General features: G+C 27.9%; 1 protein-coding gene across 1 annotated transcript; it reads right to left on the minus strand.

Annotated features, from left to right (window-relative positions):
• Window positions 1–4,630: 4,630 nt before the first annotated feature.
• On the minus strand, window positions 4,631–6,187 carry LOC105128027 (uncharacterized). Its single transcript, XM_011029520.1, has 3 exons — window positions 5,856–6,187; window positions 5,525–5,750; window positions 4,631–5,404 (listed from the first exon to the last, which is right to left on the minus strand). Exons 1-3 carry the CDS (start codon window positions 6,120–6,122, stop codon window positions 4,977–4,979), a joined length of 921 nt encoding a protein of 306 aa, XP_011027822.1. The 5' UTR covers window positions 6,123–6,187; the 3' UTR covers window positions 4,631–4,976.
• Between the last annotated feature and the right edge of the window lie 12,181 nt (window positions 6,188–18,368).

Here is an 18,368-nt window from a genome sequence, read left to right on the forward strand (position 1 = left end):
TTAATTTGATGAGAAGAGTTCCATTTTTTTTTTAACCTTGAAATGAGCCACAAAATCATATGGGTTGGGTGGGTTTTTTCCTTAAAAAAAACCATTTATGGGTTGGTAAAGTTATTTATGCTTTTTTCTAAGTGTTTTGAGTTAAAAAAAAAGAATAAAAAATGAATTTTTAGATAAAAAAACCATATACCTTGTTTTTCTAACACCACAATGAATTTTTAAATAAAAAACCAATATACCTTTATTTTTCTAACACCACAATGGTCAGAATATAGGGAATCTTATACAGCATATCGTCTAAGATTTCTTTTCAAGAAACATTAGGGCGGACTACTTATATTTTTTAAAAATAAGGCCCGCACGTGGCTCGCATGCAAGCCTTTTCTTTAATGGGCTAGTTACTAGTTGGCTTGACATGCCCAACAACGCTTGGTCTCTTTGTTTTTTAAAAAAAAATCATGTTTTTTATATGTATTTTTTTAATATTTTTTAAATTATATTTTAATTTATATCCATTCTCTCTAGTTTATTATTTGTTGTATTGAGATTTTTTTTAAATAGTGGTTGTTTTTTAATATTTTATATGTATTTAATTTTTAAAGAAGTTATTCTAATTCATATGTTATCTTTTTTATGTTATATATAATTGAAATTTATTTTAAAAAATAAATACATATAATTAAATATTTTTTTATAGTATTTCTAATTAGTGCAACATCATGATATATTTTTTGTTTTTGGTTTTACTATCAATTAATTAAATAAAAAATCCATTTTTGTGGATGAAATTGTTAAACAAAATAGTGACAAAGATCCATATTGCGAGGCTAAATATTTTAGTCTATATTCCACTCTCAATTTTTTAATTTTCACCCTTTTATTTATTGCTAATGATTATTTATTTATTAATTAACATATATAATTCTTAATTTATTTTATTAGATATATACATAAGTTTTTTAACTTTATTTTTGAATTTTTTATATAAAAACATGATGAAAAAAAGATTATATATTCATTTTTTAGGAAAAAAAGTCTGACATGTAGCAAGGGTAAAACAACTACTATAATGATCGTTTTAGTGGAATCTCTTTTGATTTTTTTTGCAATAGAGTTAAGGGTTATAATTGTGATATTTGATCATATTAGCCATCAATCAGCTTAATTATATTTACATATGTAACCTAACCACTTTCTATTTTTTCTTTTTTCTTTTCATATGTAATAAAAGGGCTAAGATAATAAAATTAAGAAAGCTCTTGAATAACTTGTAGCTAATTTTAATTTATTTATTTAAGGTTTAATCTATATTTATTTTATTTTTTTTACCTCTCAATCAATCCTTTATATTTTAAAAAAAAGTTTCAATCATACCCTTTTATAGTTTTAGTAGTTTGCCATTATTGCTTGCTTTGAGATCATCGCAACTTGGTTTAAAAATGAAATGCTAAGATTATCATGGTCATGTAATAACAAGAATTTATAACACTCGTCAATCTTTTAAATAAATATAATATTAGAATATATTTTCAAACAATCAAACAATAAACTTCCAATCCCAAAAGATAAGTAAGAGAACTGAGATCTTTTATATGAAAACAATCTTGAAGATGGTGCTGTAGGTTACTCATCAATAAAGAATTAGTGCTAGTAATAATAATGTCATCTAAATAAACTAGAAGGAGAACAAAATTAGTAGATGTCTTGTAAAGAAATAAAAAGGAATCATATTTGTTTTGCACAAAAGAGAAGTGAAGTAAGGTACAATGAAATTTATTTAATCATACTCGAGGATCTTGTTTCAAACCATACAAGGATCGCTTCAACTTACACACAATTGATGTAGAAGATGAGAACAAATAAAATGGAGGTGTTATATAAATTTCATTTTTAAGATCACCATGAAGAAGTATTTTTTACATCTATTTGATGAAATGACCAACTCTAAGAAGCAACAATAACAATAATAGCGCGCACTGTAGTTGTTTTGACACAGGAGCAAAATTTTTTTTATAGTCAACACTATACACTTGTTGATTTTCAAAAGCAACCAAACATGTTTTATATCATTGGAGAGTTCCAGCTGACCTTTTATTTTGTTTTGTTTGTTATAATCTCATTTAATATTAACTATTTACAACACTCATCAATCTTTTAAACAAATTTAGTGTTAGAATATATTTTCAAACAATCGAACAACACAAAAAATTAATTTTTAAGTTTCTATACCTAAAATTAAAAATTCATAATTTATGCAAAGAGATTTTATATTTTTTTTGTGGTTTTCTTACCATAAAATTTTCATTTAATAGCAATATTAAGTTTTATGATCAGATTCTATCCTACCAAAAATTTTTTATCCTATCTCTATACTTTTTCTCCATCTTCTTTATAGTTTTTTTATGTTTATGATTTTTATAATTATTTTATCTTTTATCTTTTATTTTTCCTTATCTAATGGTGTACATTAACTCATATAAGATTATTTGGATTTGATAATATGAGATTGTGTTGATCTTATAATTTGCTTAAAGAGATAACTATAAATAAATTTTATAATAAAATTGTCATTATTATATCTTTCTATGTAGAGGGATAAAATTTTTCCTCAAAACTATCCAAAAATAAGTTTTCATTAACAAACATTTAAATTCTAAAACATAGTATAAGGTGATGTTTGTTTTACATAAAATATTTTATAAGGAATTATATATCTAATTTTGTGTTTGTTTCTTGCCAAAACTGTTTTTGGAAAAACAAGAATTTTAAACATTGTTCATTTATAAAAAATAATCATAAAATTTCTTAGAAATATTTTATAAACAACAAATTATTTATAATATTATATAATTATTTTAACTATTATTATCTTCACGTCACCGCCACCACTACAACCTCCTCCTCGTAACTATAATTCTACAACCATCACCTCAATTTTTATCACCATTATTACCGCAATCAATGTATCATCATCGTTATCCCATACAAACTACATCATAGCATTCTACTAACACTAATGTATCAAATATCGTAGAAGCATTTAAATGCAAAAAAATTTAGGGCAAAACAAACCCTAGATATGGGCCAGAGGAAACCACGGGTCAGAATTGAGTTGCATAGAGGCTTAAGGGTACAGATTGGATCTTCTTCCAAATGGTCCCAGGATTTCTCATCAAGCTTTCTTACTGTGGATGAACAGCCTGCTTCATGCACACACAAGGTATGGTGACTGAATTCAAAAAATGCTTAAATTTTTGTTTTGTTTTGTTTCAAATCATCATAATTTGAATTATTTTGCTTAATGTGCTGATTAGGATTTGGTCAACGACGACCACCTAGGGACAAGAGGGTAATAGAAAAAATATATCTACATTTGGATTTTCTTCAGCATTTATATGTCTAGATGCAGTCCAGAAAGCAATGGGCTGAAGATTCGATAGGTAAATTTTAGTTTTCTTCTACGAGTCAACGTGAGCTTTAGCACAAATTTATCATGACAACTCATTTACAGCGGGCACAATTTTTGGCCTGATTTGCACTCCAAGACCAAGCATGATCTCTCTCTCTCTCTCTCTCTCTCTCTATTTTTGCCATCTTAGGCGTAGTTGGTGATTGCTTGCAAGTTGCAAGGTTGCTATTCGACTTATTTTTCACATTTCCATTTTTAAAGTTGAAGGCAGAGGAGAAGGATTGGATCAGCACAGAACAGATTTTTTATTTAATCAAAAGATAATAAAAATAGATGTACAAGAAAATAATTAAATAAAATAAAAAAATATTATGCAAGGTTATATATATTAGAAATATTATTCAAAAATAAATATTTTTTTATTTTTAAAAATAATTTTTATTTATATAAAACATAAAAAATTATATATAAATTAGAATAATATCTTAAAACATTACGTGCATACAAAATAAATAAAAAATAATTGCTATTTAAGATAGGCTAAATAAAAAAATAAACGACAAAAGAGATATTAATTTAAATATATATTTTCAAATTATTTTAAAAATAATACATATAAAAAACATTAATTAAAAAAAATTTCTTTTTTGAAAGGAGAAGGCTAGGCTCTATTAAGCCTAATTCATTTAGCAAGCTCCGTGCACTTAGCTTTTATTAATATATATATATATATATATATATAATTTGATATCAATATTAATTATTTTTGTTATCACAATCAATGTTAATATAAATTTTCTTTCTCTAGTATTGGATTTTAACTATTTTCTCTTATCTTTATCAAATTAGGGATGAAATATAAGAAAAATAAAGTTCTAGGTAAAAATTGATTTTTCCCTTAAATTTCAAAAACTAAAGGAACTTAATATTTTATAACTTAAAAAATGCAGGGACTACAGTGAAAATAAAGGGATGAAAAAAGACATAAAATAATAATAAAAATAAATTACTCGACTTATTATTTAATTGATTAAAGAAATAAAATTTTACAAAACAATTGTAACATCACAAGAAAATACCTTCTTCCCTTGTCGCTCGCTTAAATTCTAGTTCTTTCTATTTGTATTCATAAATTTAACCATCTTTGATATAGACCCATTAAACTCTAAAATTAAAAAGGTTTATTATCTCTTCATGTAAATTTTTAATTTTGACTCAAAAAAAAAAAAAACACTAATTGATTAGAAACCTCGTATTCCTCATACATATGAGACTCCAAGTTGCCCCGTTAACTCGTCTCTTGAGAATTTTTAATACTAATTCTAAATTTTGGTTCATATCACTACCGGAATTGGAAACCGAGATGTTTCCAGTGATATTGATGTATAAAATTGTCAAAGGAATTTATAGTTTCTTGGTTGATCAAACATCACAAAACTAAGTGGATTAATTTCCATTATTTACATGATTCTTCTGGATGTGCTGATACTCTCTCCCGAACTTTCATGTAATCCCATCTCTGTCAAGGTAGCAAATAGGTAAGTAAGAACAAAATCTGATGTTCTTATCACACAACCGCAACTGCGGTGCAATGTACATCTGGCAACATCTCTTTCAAATCCACTGTGAGCATGGACGCCTTCGGCCTTGGCAATCGGCCCGAAGATCCCATCGAGAAGGGAGGCATGGATGTTGACCTTTCACATGGTGTCCGAAGCCATTTTGCTTGCATGTACCTTTGCTTTCTCCATGGCCCCAGGTGCATTTTCTTCTCTTTCATGCACTTCTTTGCAGCCAAGCATAAGATCTTCACTACAGAGTTTAATCTTTCAACTTTCCCGACGAACACTTCTGGTAATCTGTGGACGAGCTGATTGTATTCTTCGCTTGCTTTAGCTATCTCAAACTCGGCCCGAAAATTCAATTCAATTATAACCCTCACCTCTCCTCTTTTAGAACTTGAATCGTCTATTACATCCATGAAAGTGTGCTCTCCTGCATTGTATTGAAAAACAAAGACATCAATTGTTAGTTTTACATCAACTATTTGCAGCCTCAATGGCGAGGATTAGGAACAGATTTCTTAATGAAAGATATTGACCTTGGTTTAACTACCTGACGGGATGCCTGGAGAGCTTCTCCATTTAGTCTTGCAGATAGCACTGTTATAACCGGCATTCCGAAGACGGCTAGAGACTTCTGCCATCAAGCAACTCCTGCAGGAGGCGGCCATTGGTCTACCACAACCACAGATGGTTCCAGCCATTTGTATTTCCTTCAACGCTTCTTTGCTGATACTTCTAATCCTTGACTCCAAGGAGCTGGTCCTGAACAAGGTAGCCTGGACACCACAATAAAAAACAGAAATTAGACAAGGTTGAACATAATGCCACCGGAAAAAAAAAACATAGTAATTAATAATTGAATGAAGAATTGTGATATTTACATGTAGAAGCTGATGTTGGTTCTCCCAAAAACTCTTGTCCTCTTCAACATTTCCGTTATTCTCTTCCCCTTCATCTTCTAAATCCAGCATTTCATTCTCATGACACCCTTCACTACCAGAGCTCCCCGACGACCAGTCACCATCCTCGAGAAACCCGAAAACCATATCGGATAAACTCGCCGCCGGCTCATCAAGAAACTCAAACTGATTAATGTTAGACATCAAGTTTCGTTGATTGAATGGGACTCTAATTCTCGCACCAGGCATGGTATTTGATTAATTTTGCTTCTGAACTTTGTGTTAAAAAAAAAAACACAAGAAGTGTTAATTGCAATTGGATGATGGAAGGGGTGGTTTATACACGGAGATTTGGAGTAACGTGGGACCCTGAGGTCAGCGTGGACCAACGAACCGCCGCACACATGGAGTTTATTTTCACTATGAGAGAGAATTTTTAATTGGGTGATGTTAATCTAAGAGGTGTCGTATGTTTAATTAATGCATACAAAGACCAGACAGCAGGGATCCACGTCAGTTAGGTCCAATAATGCTGAGCAGGTGTCCAATCTGGATATACTCGAATATTCACATAGTATTTCTACACATTTCTGCCTGTAATTATTTTTTTCAATACATAGTTTTTTTTTCCTATATATATATATATATTTATTTATTTCTCCTCCAACAACAAATTAGATGTTTTAAGTGATGAGTGCATGTTTAATACTGTGTTTCAAAAATATTTTAAAAAAATTAATTTTTTTATTCTGAATTAATATATTTTTTTATGTTTTTAAATTATTTTATTATCCTGATTTTAAAAATAAAAAATATTATTAATATATTTTTCTAAGTAAAAATTACTTTGAAAAGCAACATAACTATATTTTCAAATACATTTAAAAAAATGTCTGATTTTAAGGTTAAAAAATGTTTTTGAAATTTGTTTTGTTTTAATTTTTTTATATTTTAAAATTTTTTTGATGTGTTGATGTGAAATATATATTTTTAAAATAAAAATATATATTATTTTAATATATTTTTAAATAAATAAATATTTTAAAAATAATTATTAGCATAACCCAAAATATTATCTAATTTCAAGACCAGGGAGTTATTAAGTTGAGGTTTCCTTCCTTTCACAGCTTGATGAGCTTTAATGAATCCCTGCCTCAAATATTCATGATGTCCTCACCCATATGCATTGGTTTTCAACGAGGACAAGATACATTGAATTGCATCAAAAGTCCCATAACTCCTTATGATGGGAAAAATTTTTTAAAAAAAAAGAAAGAAAGGGAGGTACAGAGTTTCCATAAATATTTCAAAAGAAAAACACATTTATTGCACGATAATTGTTGCTTCTAGATTGATAAGTAGTTGTATGCTTGATTACTAGTTAAAATATTTTTAAATATAAAATAAATATCTAGGTCTAAGAGATTTGCTTGACATTATTATTAAACTATAAAATATAATCTTTTTTTTTAAGAAATTTTTTTTATTAACATATCTCTTATTTTTTATGAACACAAATTTTTTAATTAAAATCATTGTTTCTGATAGAAAAAATTGTTTTATGATGGTTACAACAAGTGAACAAAAAAATACTAAAATAATATGTTTGAATTTTATATATGATTGGAAGCTAAAAAAATTATAAATATGATAAAATCATATTCAAGATGTATTTAAAAATTCTAATAAAAAAATGACTTGAATTGAATTTTCATAAATAATTTATAATTATTATTGTTATTCTCATATCATATATATAATAATTAGAAAAATTATTATTAAGATTGACATAAAACTTTATAATAGTAAAAAGACTGTTAAAACTGATAAATAAATAAATTTAATTAATATTATTTTGATGTCGTGAGGCCTTTGTTTGGCCTTGCTCTGTTTTTTTAATTTTAAATGACTTTTTATTTATCACAATTAAAAAAATGATTGTGCCCACCAGTGCTCGGACACTCGACTTTGACATCCCAACACATATGAATTAACTCAACTATGACACAAAATTCATATAACATGATTGAGGAACTATATTAAAGTGCTTTCCTGCCCAAGAAACTCCAATTCTTTTAGATTATTTAGATAGTATAAATAATCAACATGTTAAATTTTATATTTAAAAGAAAGTATATGATATATTAAAAAAATAAAGTAAATCAAATAGAAATATGTTATCTAAGTTGGTAACAGAATTTGGAAATGAATATTCCTAGGAAAAATTATTCGAAATAAAAAGAAAGAAGAAAAAACCTTGATGGTCTCTATCCTGATCTGGTCGCGCTGTGGGGCCCGTGGACACATGGTGAGTTGATAAGATTCCTGATGTTGACACGCGGTGCCATCAGAATCGCTAGATAATGAGGTTTTATCCAAATAGTGGGGACCACCCTGTTGGGGGCCTCAACACAAATCATTTTCTCCCCTCTTTTCTAGGTATATAATCACATCGAAATTGCTTTATCGGAATAATCCAAAATGAAGAGCACAAATAAAATAAATTATAAAATATATTGTCACAAAACGCGGCGTCTGGCCAATGGTTTTGCCAAATTCATGGCCACAGCCGGTTTCCGACGAACCTGTCTGCTCAGGTAGTCGACAAAAAAGGGTGTTTTGGTCATTTTATGGCCCGATCATGATGGAGCTGTGAATCTAGGACATTAAATAAGAAAAGGCCAAGCTGGACAGGTAGATTATGTAGCCTAGCCTATCCTCAATGTCAGAACTTTATATGTTTTGGGAGAAGGAATCCTTTCATATATTTTTTTTTTCTCAAGGAATCCTTTTGTATATTTATTTTTTGGGAGAAGTAGAAATATAAAATATAGTTTTGTTCTTACGCATTATATTAATTTGGACTTATTTACGTTTGGTTGTAATATTTAAGAAATTGCTTAACCCAATGTTGAGAAGTGGATCCCTGAATTTAAAACCTACATTATGTAAAGCGCGCTTCTCTTTGCCTGTTTTACTTGATTGGAAACGTGGTTTCAACGTATATGTAAACACATTATTTTTTAATTATTTAAATGTATTTATATTAAAATTAATCTTTCAAAAATAAAAATATATTTTAATTTATTTTTAAATATTTTTTTTAAAAAAATAACTATTACTATAATATCAAACACAACTTAAGCCAACAACTAACCAATAATTTTTTTTAAGTATTGTAAATATATTTATAAACCAAATAGATAATATAAGTTCCACGAGGAAGCTAGATTCGACAAATATATAGTATAACAAAAATAATTATAAATTTTAATTTAATTTTTAAATTAAGCTCAAATTTAATTAAGAAATTCTATCATTTTTATAGGTTTTAGTTCATTTTATATAGTTGAGTCGAGAAAGCTCTTAAATTAGGTCAATAAATTGTTGCTTTATATTGTATTAATCACTTTTCTAGTTAGTTTGATATTTAATTATTTCCCATACTTAGTTTCGGATTGTTTTGTTATGTAAGTTTTTTATCATTATATAAATAATTGATTTTTACAATTCATGCAGGTAGATTAAAAAAGAGATTATGAGCAATATCAAGTTAAATCAAAACTATAAAATTAATTTTATTTTTATAATGGACCCATTATTTTTATTTGTGTTGATCTTCGTACCTATTAAATATAAATATACAAAGTTTTTAAGAAACATTAGTTAAAATAAAGTATTATTTATGTTTGGTAAATTTTTAATATATATATTAGCTCTTTTACTTTACTTAGATTCTCTTTCAAAATTTTAGAAATTCAGCTTATTTTTTTATATAAGCTCTGAAAGTATATATATATATTAGCTATTTTACTTCATCTAGGTTGTCTTTCAAAATTTTAGAAATTCAGTTTATTTTTTTATATAAGCTCTAGTCACTACTAATAAACTCATTAGTTTTCTTACTAATCTTTTTCTTTTTGTGTGTTTTTGCAAGGAAAGATATTTTCAAAAAATAATGCATTTGTGGATTCAATAATTGTATTAATATAAATACTAGGAATATAGGCTCATGTATAGAAACCAATAAGTGATATTGTTATTAACATATTTTATGAATAAACAATCAATAATTTTAAGTTTTATTTTGATCTTTTTATCTAAAGAAACCATAATTTTGAGTAGACACCTCCGCACTTTAATAAATTTATAGGTGGTATTCGACTCTTCCATAACTAATAAGGTCTTCTCTAATTTTTCATGAGATATATTATTATCTATAATTTCATGATAAAGTAGCTCCTCCCTATAAGTTATGAGATAATTCTAAATTTATCAATATAGTATTTATCAATGTTCAGTTTTTGTGTTCAGCAATATAGTTATGTTGTAATAAATATGGAGCATTACACCATTTTCAATATATAATTCATCAAAATATAAATCATATTCCCTTACCTCTATGCTTCTAATTACCTTGTTCTTTTTGCCAAGTTGATTTTCAACATTGCTTTTGAAATGCTTAAACATTTTTAGGGTCTCGTCTTTTATTCTTAGTAAATAGACCAAATAATATTTTATACAATTATCAATAAAAATAATAAAATATTTTTTTATTACCTTTAGTTCGTGTAAACTTTAAATCACAAACATTAATGTGAATTCAATCTAGAAGCTTACTACTTTTATTTATAAAATTGATCAGAAAGACTCAATTATATAAACAATAGAATTATTATTATTATTATTATTATTAGAGTACAATAATCATCTTATTGAGTTTAAATAGTCCATCAGATAAATATTCCTTGCACATAGACATTCAACTTTTAGAGATGACAAACTTATTGGATTAAAAAACAATCCCCATTATTGCTTAGTAGCAGGCAGTAAATCAAATTATTTTGAGTATGAAATATATGAATCATATTATTAATAGTCATATTTTTTAAGGTCATTCTTAGCAACATTTTTTTTTATGGCCTAGGGCTTTGCACACATAATTGTTTTAATAGGATAACATTAAAAATAATTGAAAGCATAGTCTGATGGATAAGATTCAGAGAGTGATATTGTTATTAACATATCCTATGAATAAACAATCAACAATTTTAAGTTTTATTTTGACCATTTTATATAGAGAAACCATAATTTTGAATAGACACCTCCACATTTTAATTTATTTATAGGTGATATTCGATCCTTTCATAACTAATAAGGTCTTCTCTAAATTTTTATGAGGTATATTATTCAGATATGTAATTTGATGATAAAATAGCTCCTCCCTATAAGTTACATATAAGTTACGAGATAATTCTAAATTTATCAATATAGCATTTATCAATTATTTTAATGTTTAGTTCTTGCGTTCAACAATACATTTATGTTGTAATAAATAAGGAGCATTGCACCATTTTCAATACATAATTTATCAAAATATAAATCATATTCCGTTACCTTTATGCTTCTTATTACCTTGTTCTTCTTGCCAAGTTGATTGTCAACATTGCTTTTGAAATGCTTAAACATTTCTAAGATCTTGTCTTTGATTCTTAGTAAATAGTCCAAACAATATTTTATGTAATTATCAATAAAAATAATAATATATTTTTTTATTATTTTTAGTTCACATAAATTTTAAATCACAAACATCAATATGAATTCGATTTAGAAGCTCACTACTTTTATTTATAGAATTGATCAGAAGACTCAATTGTATAAATAATAGAATTATTATTATTATTATTATTATAGTACAATAATCATCTTATTGAGTTTAAATAGTCCATCACATAAATATTCCTTGCACATAAACATTCAACTTTTAGAGATGACAAACTTATTGGATTAAAAAACAATCCCCATTATTGCTTACTAGCAGGCAGTAAATCAAATTATTTTGAATATCAAATATATGAAGCATATTATTAATAGTCATATTTTTTTAAGGTCATTCTTAGCAACATTTTTTTTTTATGGCTAGGACTTTGCACATATAATTGTTTTAATAGGATAACATTAAAAATAATTGCAAGCATAGTCTGATGGATAAGATTCAGAGTGTTTTAAATTAGGAATATTCTTAGCATCACTGTGTTAAAATGTTTTTGAAAAAAATAATTTTTTTATATTTTTATTTTTAAAATTTTTTTTCTAATATTTTAAAATTTTTTTAATATGATAACAGTAAAAATAAATTTTAAAAAATAAAAAAAATATTATCAGTAATAAATGCAGTCATCATTTGATAATGTAAGATTCTCAAAAGTTACAAAGAAGAGTGCAGGGGTCCAGCGGTGAGGGTATTAAAATTCACTTCGTCTTCAATTTTCCAAAGACAAGCAGAAGTCCATATGTATTTACACTAACTTCGGAAGACAAGCCCAGATTTATTGAGCACCGATTTCACAAGACAAACAGCTGGACAAATAATTAAAAACACATCCCAGAATTGCACTTAAACAGAATATATATACATATATATATATATATACTGCACGGAATTCAAGAGACAATAAAAAAAATATATTATATACAATTCTAGCCTCTCAAACTTAATTTTACAACTTATATCATTAATTTCACCAATGTTTCGAGTTCAGAAACACAAGCTAGCCAGGCACAAAATTAATGAGAATCGATACAGAACAGTCCAGATATTATCGGATTAGAGATGCTCAATGTAGTCCACGAACGTGTCCTGATAGAGACATGTTTCGTTCTCATATCGACAATTTTTATGATAATTCATCCAATATTACTTTCGTGTCAGTCACCCATTTGTCTGGTTGCTCGCCCTATATATCCTCATCTTCAAGCACAGCATTTATCTTCATCCAAAACTATGGATATAGTCCAATCTTTGGGACAGATGCATTTTTTTTTTATGAGGATTGAGCGAGACAGCATCGTCAATAACATATCTATAAGCTTTCATAGATGAAGGGCTAATGGATTTTATATCCTCGTTTTATTATTCAGATTTGGATTTTCTAGACATTCATGATTAAGATTTTCTTATGAATAAAAGCACTTTAGCATAAAATGATGACAAATAGGACGAACTTAAATAATTCAGCACCAACCAAGAAAAACACGTCAGCATTAATTGGGATGTCACTTTTATGAATCATAGCTTGAAGTAGTAGATGAAGAATTGGGATTAAGGTGTTTATTTTTTTTATAGTCTCAGGTTCGAGTTTTTAGTTGCTCATATAGCATTAATTGGGATGTCACTTTCTGTCATCAATCAACTATGAATCATAGCAAGACTTGAAGTCAATACCACCATTGAAGTCGGAAATCTGGTGTCTATTCGATCTGGGTTGCTTAAGTTATTGCCATTTAATTTCCTGAGTGATAGCACGAATCAGTTCTTCTGAACTAAAATTCAGAGTTTGTACCAGTAGTCTCCATTCTCGCAGCTCTTTTTATAAATAGCCTAGCCAGCAGAATTCTCCGACCAAGATCAGAAGCTTCTAATCCCCAGGAGTATTGCTTCTGAATTCCCATCCATATCTAGATCAGACATACGAGAAATAAGAATAGTAGTTTACAGATTTTGAGACTTTCTTTGAAATCTTGTATTGCTATTGTTTTTAGGATTTTTGAGAAATAAAAAAACCCTACTTATCTCTCTATGTGCTGCGTCACATTGATTCAATTGTTGGTTCAATCATCGACGATTCATCTATAATTTAGTTTTTTAGGTGGTTGGAAAAGAGACCAAATGGTCCACCTATTCTCTAGAAACCACTACTTCTTGTCAGTCTTTGTTATTTGATTCAATGCTTATCCTATTCTTTATTTAATTTGAAGAAATTAAATCATTTATGAGACTCTCTAATCATTTCGTATAATAAAAAAGTTCAGTATTTTCTGCCAAAAAAGAGTCATTTATCAACAAAGATCGATAGCACATGGTCAGTAACGTGCAAATATAAATGGAACTCGTAGCATATATTATATTCTTCATGTGATATTTAGATAAAATATCACGTTTGATTTTGATCTGATAAAAACTAAAATTTTCTATGGTGATTGAGGCGCGATCCTGGGAATTTCTTTGCAAGAGAATAGCTCATCGATCTTTGATGCTTGATTTCAGTATTATTTTCATGTTTGATCTTCGAGAATTTATGTCCACTCTTAACGTGCATGTTAATTAACAGTGACATTTTGTGTAATCGTGTGCTTGGAGCTGGTCTATCTCTCATGTTTCTTCACAGTGCAGATTATTTGGCTAAAGTCCTCCACTTTCCATTTGTGTGTTCATCCTCTGCCTGGCATGGAGCTTGTTCTTTTGAGCTAAGTCCTCCACCTTCCATTACATTCCTTACGTGAAATAATTTAGATAAAATATCATGTTAATGGGGTCTTGTTTAACTTCTTTGCGCCAAAAATTTTAAAATAATAATAATAAATTCATTATTATATTCTCATTGTAGAAGCACTCGATCATTTATGTAGAAGTGAAAATGACCTTTTTTCAAAATCAGACAAGATTTATGTGATGTGATGGCTGTATGAGAGGTTATATGATATCTTCCCCATCAATGCTTTTATCTTTGTGGTTTCTTAGGCGGCGAAGCAACGGAAAGCAAATCTTATGTGGAGTGTAGAACACCATAGACAAAACGATCTAAGCACGAACACATGTATAAGCTAATAGGGTGATTGGTGGGGTAGTTATGGTTGATTTTTAAAATGTTTTTTTATTTAAAAAATATATTAATATTTTTTATTTTTTTAAAATTAATATATCAAAATAATTTGAAAATATCAAAAATATATTAATCTAATTTAAAAATATTTTAAATTATTTTTAAATACAGTATTAAATATTTTAAATATTTTTAAATTATTTTTAAATACAGTATTAAACACGTTTTAAATCTAATTATTTAACTAAGCGTGTGGAGCTTGAAGAAAGCATGTGCTAATGTGTGTGTGACTAATCAAGAGTGTGTGTGTGTGGAAAGCATGGCCTAGTGTGTGTGTGTGTGTGTGTGTGTGTGTGGAGCTTGAAGAAAGCATGGGCTAGTGTGTGTGACTAATCAAGCATGTGTGTGTGTGTGTGGAGCTTGAGGAAAGCATGGGCTAAGTGGAATATAATCCATCATTTTTCCATCCATCCATGTCGTGCGTGTCATCTTTTTAAGGAAACCTTATCAATTCCATGATAGCTATTTTATAACGCAATGGGGGTGCGTGATCATCAAGATTTTACATTTTAGATATTGGCATGCTTAATTGTACCAGCCACGGGTATGAAACTGATTTTTTAAAAGTTTTTTTAAAAATTATTTTTTTATTTTTTTTTATGTATTGATATTAAAAGTGTGTGTATATATATATTATATTAATATATTTTTAAATAAAAATTATTTTAAAAAACAATCATTATCATTCTTTCAAACATTTCTAAAACACACCTGTTCAAATTCACTATATTTAAAATATATGATAATTCTAAGTATTATGGTTTTTTTTCTAGCTTGTTGTCTAAATTGTTATTTAGGTTTTCTTTTTATGAAGTAAAAATGATTTATTAATCAACTATTATAGTCATTAATAGTAAAACAAAGAGTATAAAAATATTAAGAAAAGTAGGAAAACTTACTAACAAATCTAAACCTACATTTAAAATCAAGCAAAATAGACCTTGAATAAATAAACTATAACCAAATAATCAAGTCATCATCTCATAAAACTATACTTGCTTGGTTAAATTATCTGTAACATGATTTTTCTCTTTATAAACATATTCAAAACACATAAAAGGAAATCTATTATATGAATTATTAATATCATTGAATTTAGTTTGCAAATGTGAAGTCCATAGAATAATTTTACTTTAAATTCAAAAAATTTCATTGTAAAAATCTGACTCCACAACCTATTAAATTGTAAAAGAATAGCAGCAATTAATACTTAAAAGCATAATCTTTTAAATTGTCAAACCTTAGCTTCATTAAATTTCATGTTACTTGTGAAACAAGAAATTATACATAAAAATTTCCTTTCGTGGTCTCTAAAAACACCATCAATTTTTGAGGGCCTAGTTTCTCATCTGAAGATGTGTCAACATTAACATTCCACTTTAGCATACCTATAGGAGGAGGGGCTCATAAGGGCTCGTGGTTAATTACTTTTTATATTTATCATGTTAGTACACATGCCTCCATTATTTAGTAAATGCATTAAATCTAATCTAGAAAAACTCTCATCATTATATTTTGCTCAATTAACAACCCAATAAAAAAGAGAAAAATACACATCATCCTAGTTTGTTTCATTCTCATTGAAAATCAAATTATTATAGGCATTCCAGACAAACCAAACTATACCACATAAAACAAACATCACACACTATTTTGCATAAACCCCCTTACCAAGCTATTTCATAATAAGAAAAAATCATCAAGAGATTAAAGCAAGATTATTTGTTGCCCTAACTAATATATCACCCAAACCATTGCTTCCAACCATCTTATAGCAAAGTAAAATGTGAGTTATAGTTTCAATTTTCTTTTTACAAAATGACAATTTAGATCATTAACTTTTAACATATTTATTTCATACAAAAATATTTTTATAGACAATTTATTCAAGATTGAAAATCATAAATGAAACTCTACCTTTAGAGGAGCACTAAAATGACATATATATGATTGAAAATATTTTTCTCTAATCAAAAGAGAGGACTAAAAAAAAATAGTGCAACTTTTAACCAATAAAATACCGTCCAGATTTGGCCTTCAAACTCTCTCTTAATCACAACGTTTTGACATTAAAAAACCCTTAATTAAAAAAATACAAAAAAATTTCTCCCTCTATCTTTTCTCAGTTCCAAAGCCTTCTTCTTCATGATAAGAATTAATTTTAGCTTATGTCATTCCAATATCTCATCTTTGAAATCTTAGCATTGAAATTTTCACAAATCATATAAAAAGTAGGGAAGAAAGTTGGGAAAGAGAGAAAAACATAGCACAAAAAAAAAGGCAGAGAAGAGTAGAACAAAGGATAAGAGAAAAAAAACAAAGGGATAATGGAGAGAAAAACAGAAAAGAAGAGAACACAAAGGCAAGGAATATCAAGTAGTCATTGCATAGTAGTCCTTCATCTCCAAAGCAATCTCCAGCAAGGTAAGCTTTCCTCTTCCTTTTCATTCTTTTGAATCTTCAGTGCATTTAGTATTATATGAAGGTAATTAATTACCTTCACATTGTGTCATGCTTGCGTGAACAAGTTCACACGTGCTTTGCCCAGTTAAGTCATTAACTTAGGTCAGTGACCGAGCTGGGCTAGTGGGTTCTGCCTAGCTAGCCCTCATAGGCTGAATTGGACCCAGCCTAAAAAAAAGAGAAAGTAGGATGGATCTAGACTCTACGCCCTTCAATTATGTTTATTAAGGATGTGTCTAGCAAAACACATCCTTATGTCTTAACCATAATTTTTATATTCATTCTAATTTGATACCCTTTTCAATATCAGAAATTTTTAAAAATATTTGGGAGTCTTTATTGATTTATTTGTGGACCTCTCGCATATTTATTTATTTATTTTTCTTTATATTTGTAATTTTTTTTCTATTTGCTCAATCTATGGATTATTACTGTTAAATGCTATTTGCTCAATCTATGGATTATTATTGTTAAATGCAAATATATCATGCAATGTTTTTTTTTTCCTCTAAAAAGAGGGCTAACAATAATAAAGGATAAATAAAAAAAATAGCATAGAAAATTTCTTCTTCAAATTCATTTTTTTTACAAAATTATTCATTGACGCTAGAGTCAGGGGTATCGTTTTTTTTTTATTTGTGCGATATTTACCAACGCCAGAGTTGGAAATAATCGCAGGAATTGTTCATTAATGCTAGAGTCAAGAAAATGAAAGGAGAAATAAAAAAAAAGGAAAAAGAGAACACATTTCTTAGTAATTTTAGACAAAATCAGCAATGCAACTTGCTCTAAACAGGACGTTTAAGGAATGCTAACATCTTTTCTTTTACGTAACCAGTTTTATATCATAGAATCTCTGTTTACTAGGTACAGTTTATAGTGACTATAATATTAGGTGGTGATTTCTTAAATAATATATTTTTTTCCTAAAAGAATAAGATATCATGTAACTATTTTTTTAATCATTTTTTTTTTTAAATTAATCGTTACAATGTTTGATTTTCAAGTGTGACACCTATTTTTAATAACTATTAAAACTGCATTTAGCATCACCCCACTAATGTCAGACTAATATCAATTTAATATTCATAAAATCCCTCCAAGCTATTGTGGCATCTTTATTATATTGACATCATTACGATTTCTGTTTTTCAAATTGACAATATTATTCCTTGAACCCTTACTTAGCGTTTCAACAATATTATTCTTAAACCAATATTAAACTTTGTCTTAATCACCTAAGCCTTTTTATTGAAGAAAAACATTGTACCACACACTAGATATCTGGCTACTCTACAATGAGTTTAAAGCCAACGCATTATGATCTTATGCTTAATCCTGAGTTTCAATGCGCGATATATATATATAT

This window comes from Populus euphratica, unplaced genomic scaffold (genome assembly GCF_000495115.2).
Source record: "Populus euphratica unplaced genomic scaffold, PopEup_1.0 scaffold15.1, whole genome shotgun sequence".
In the NCBI taxonomy this organism is placed as follows: Eukaryota; Viridiplantae; Streptophyta; class Magnoliopsida; order Malpighiales; family Salicaceae; genus Populus; species Populus euphratica.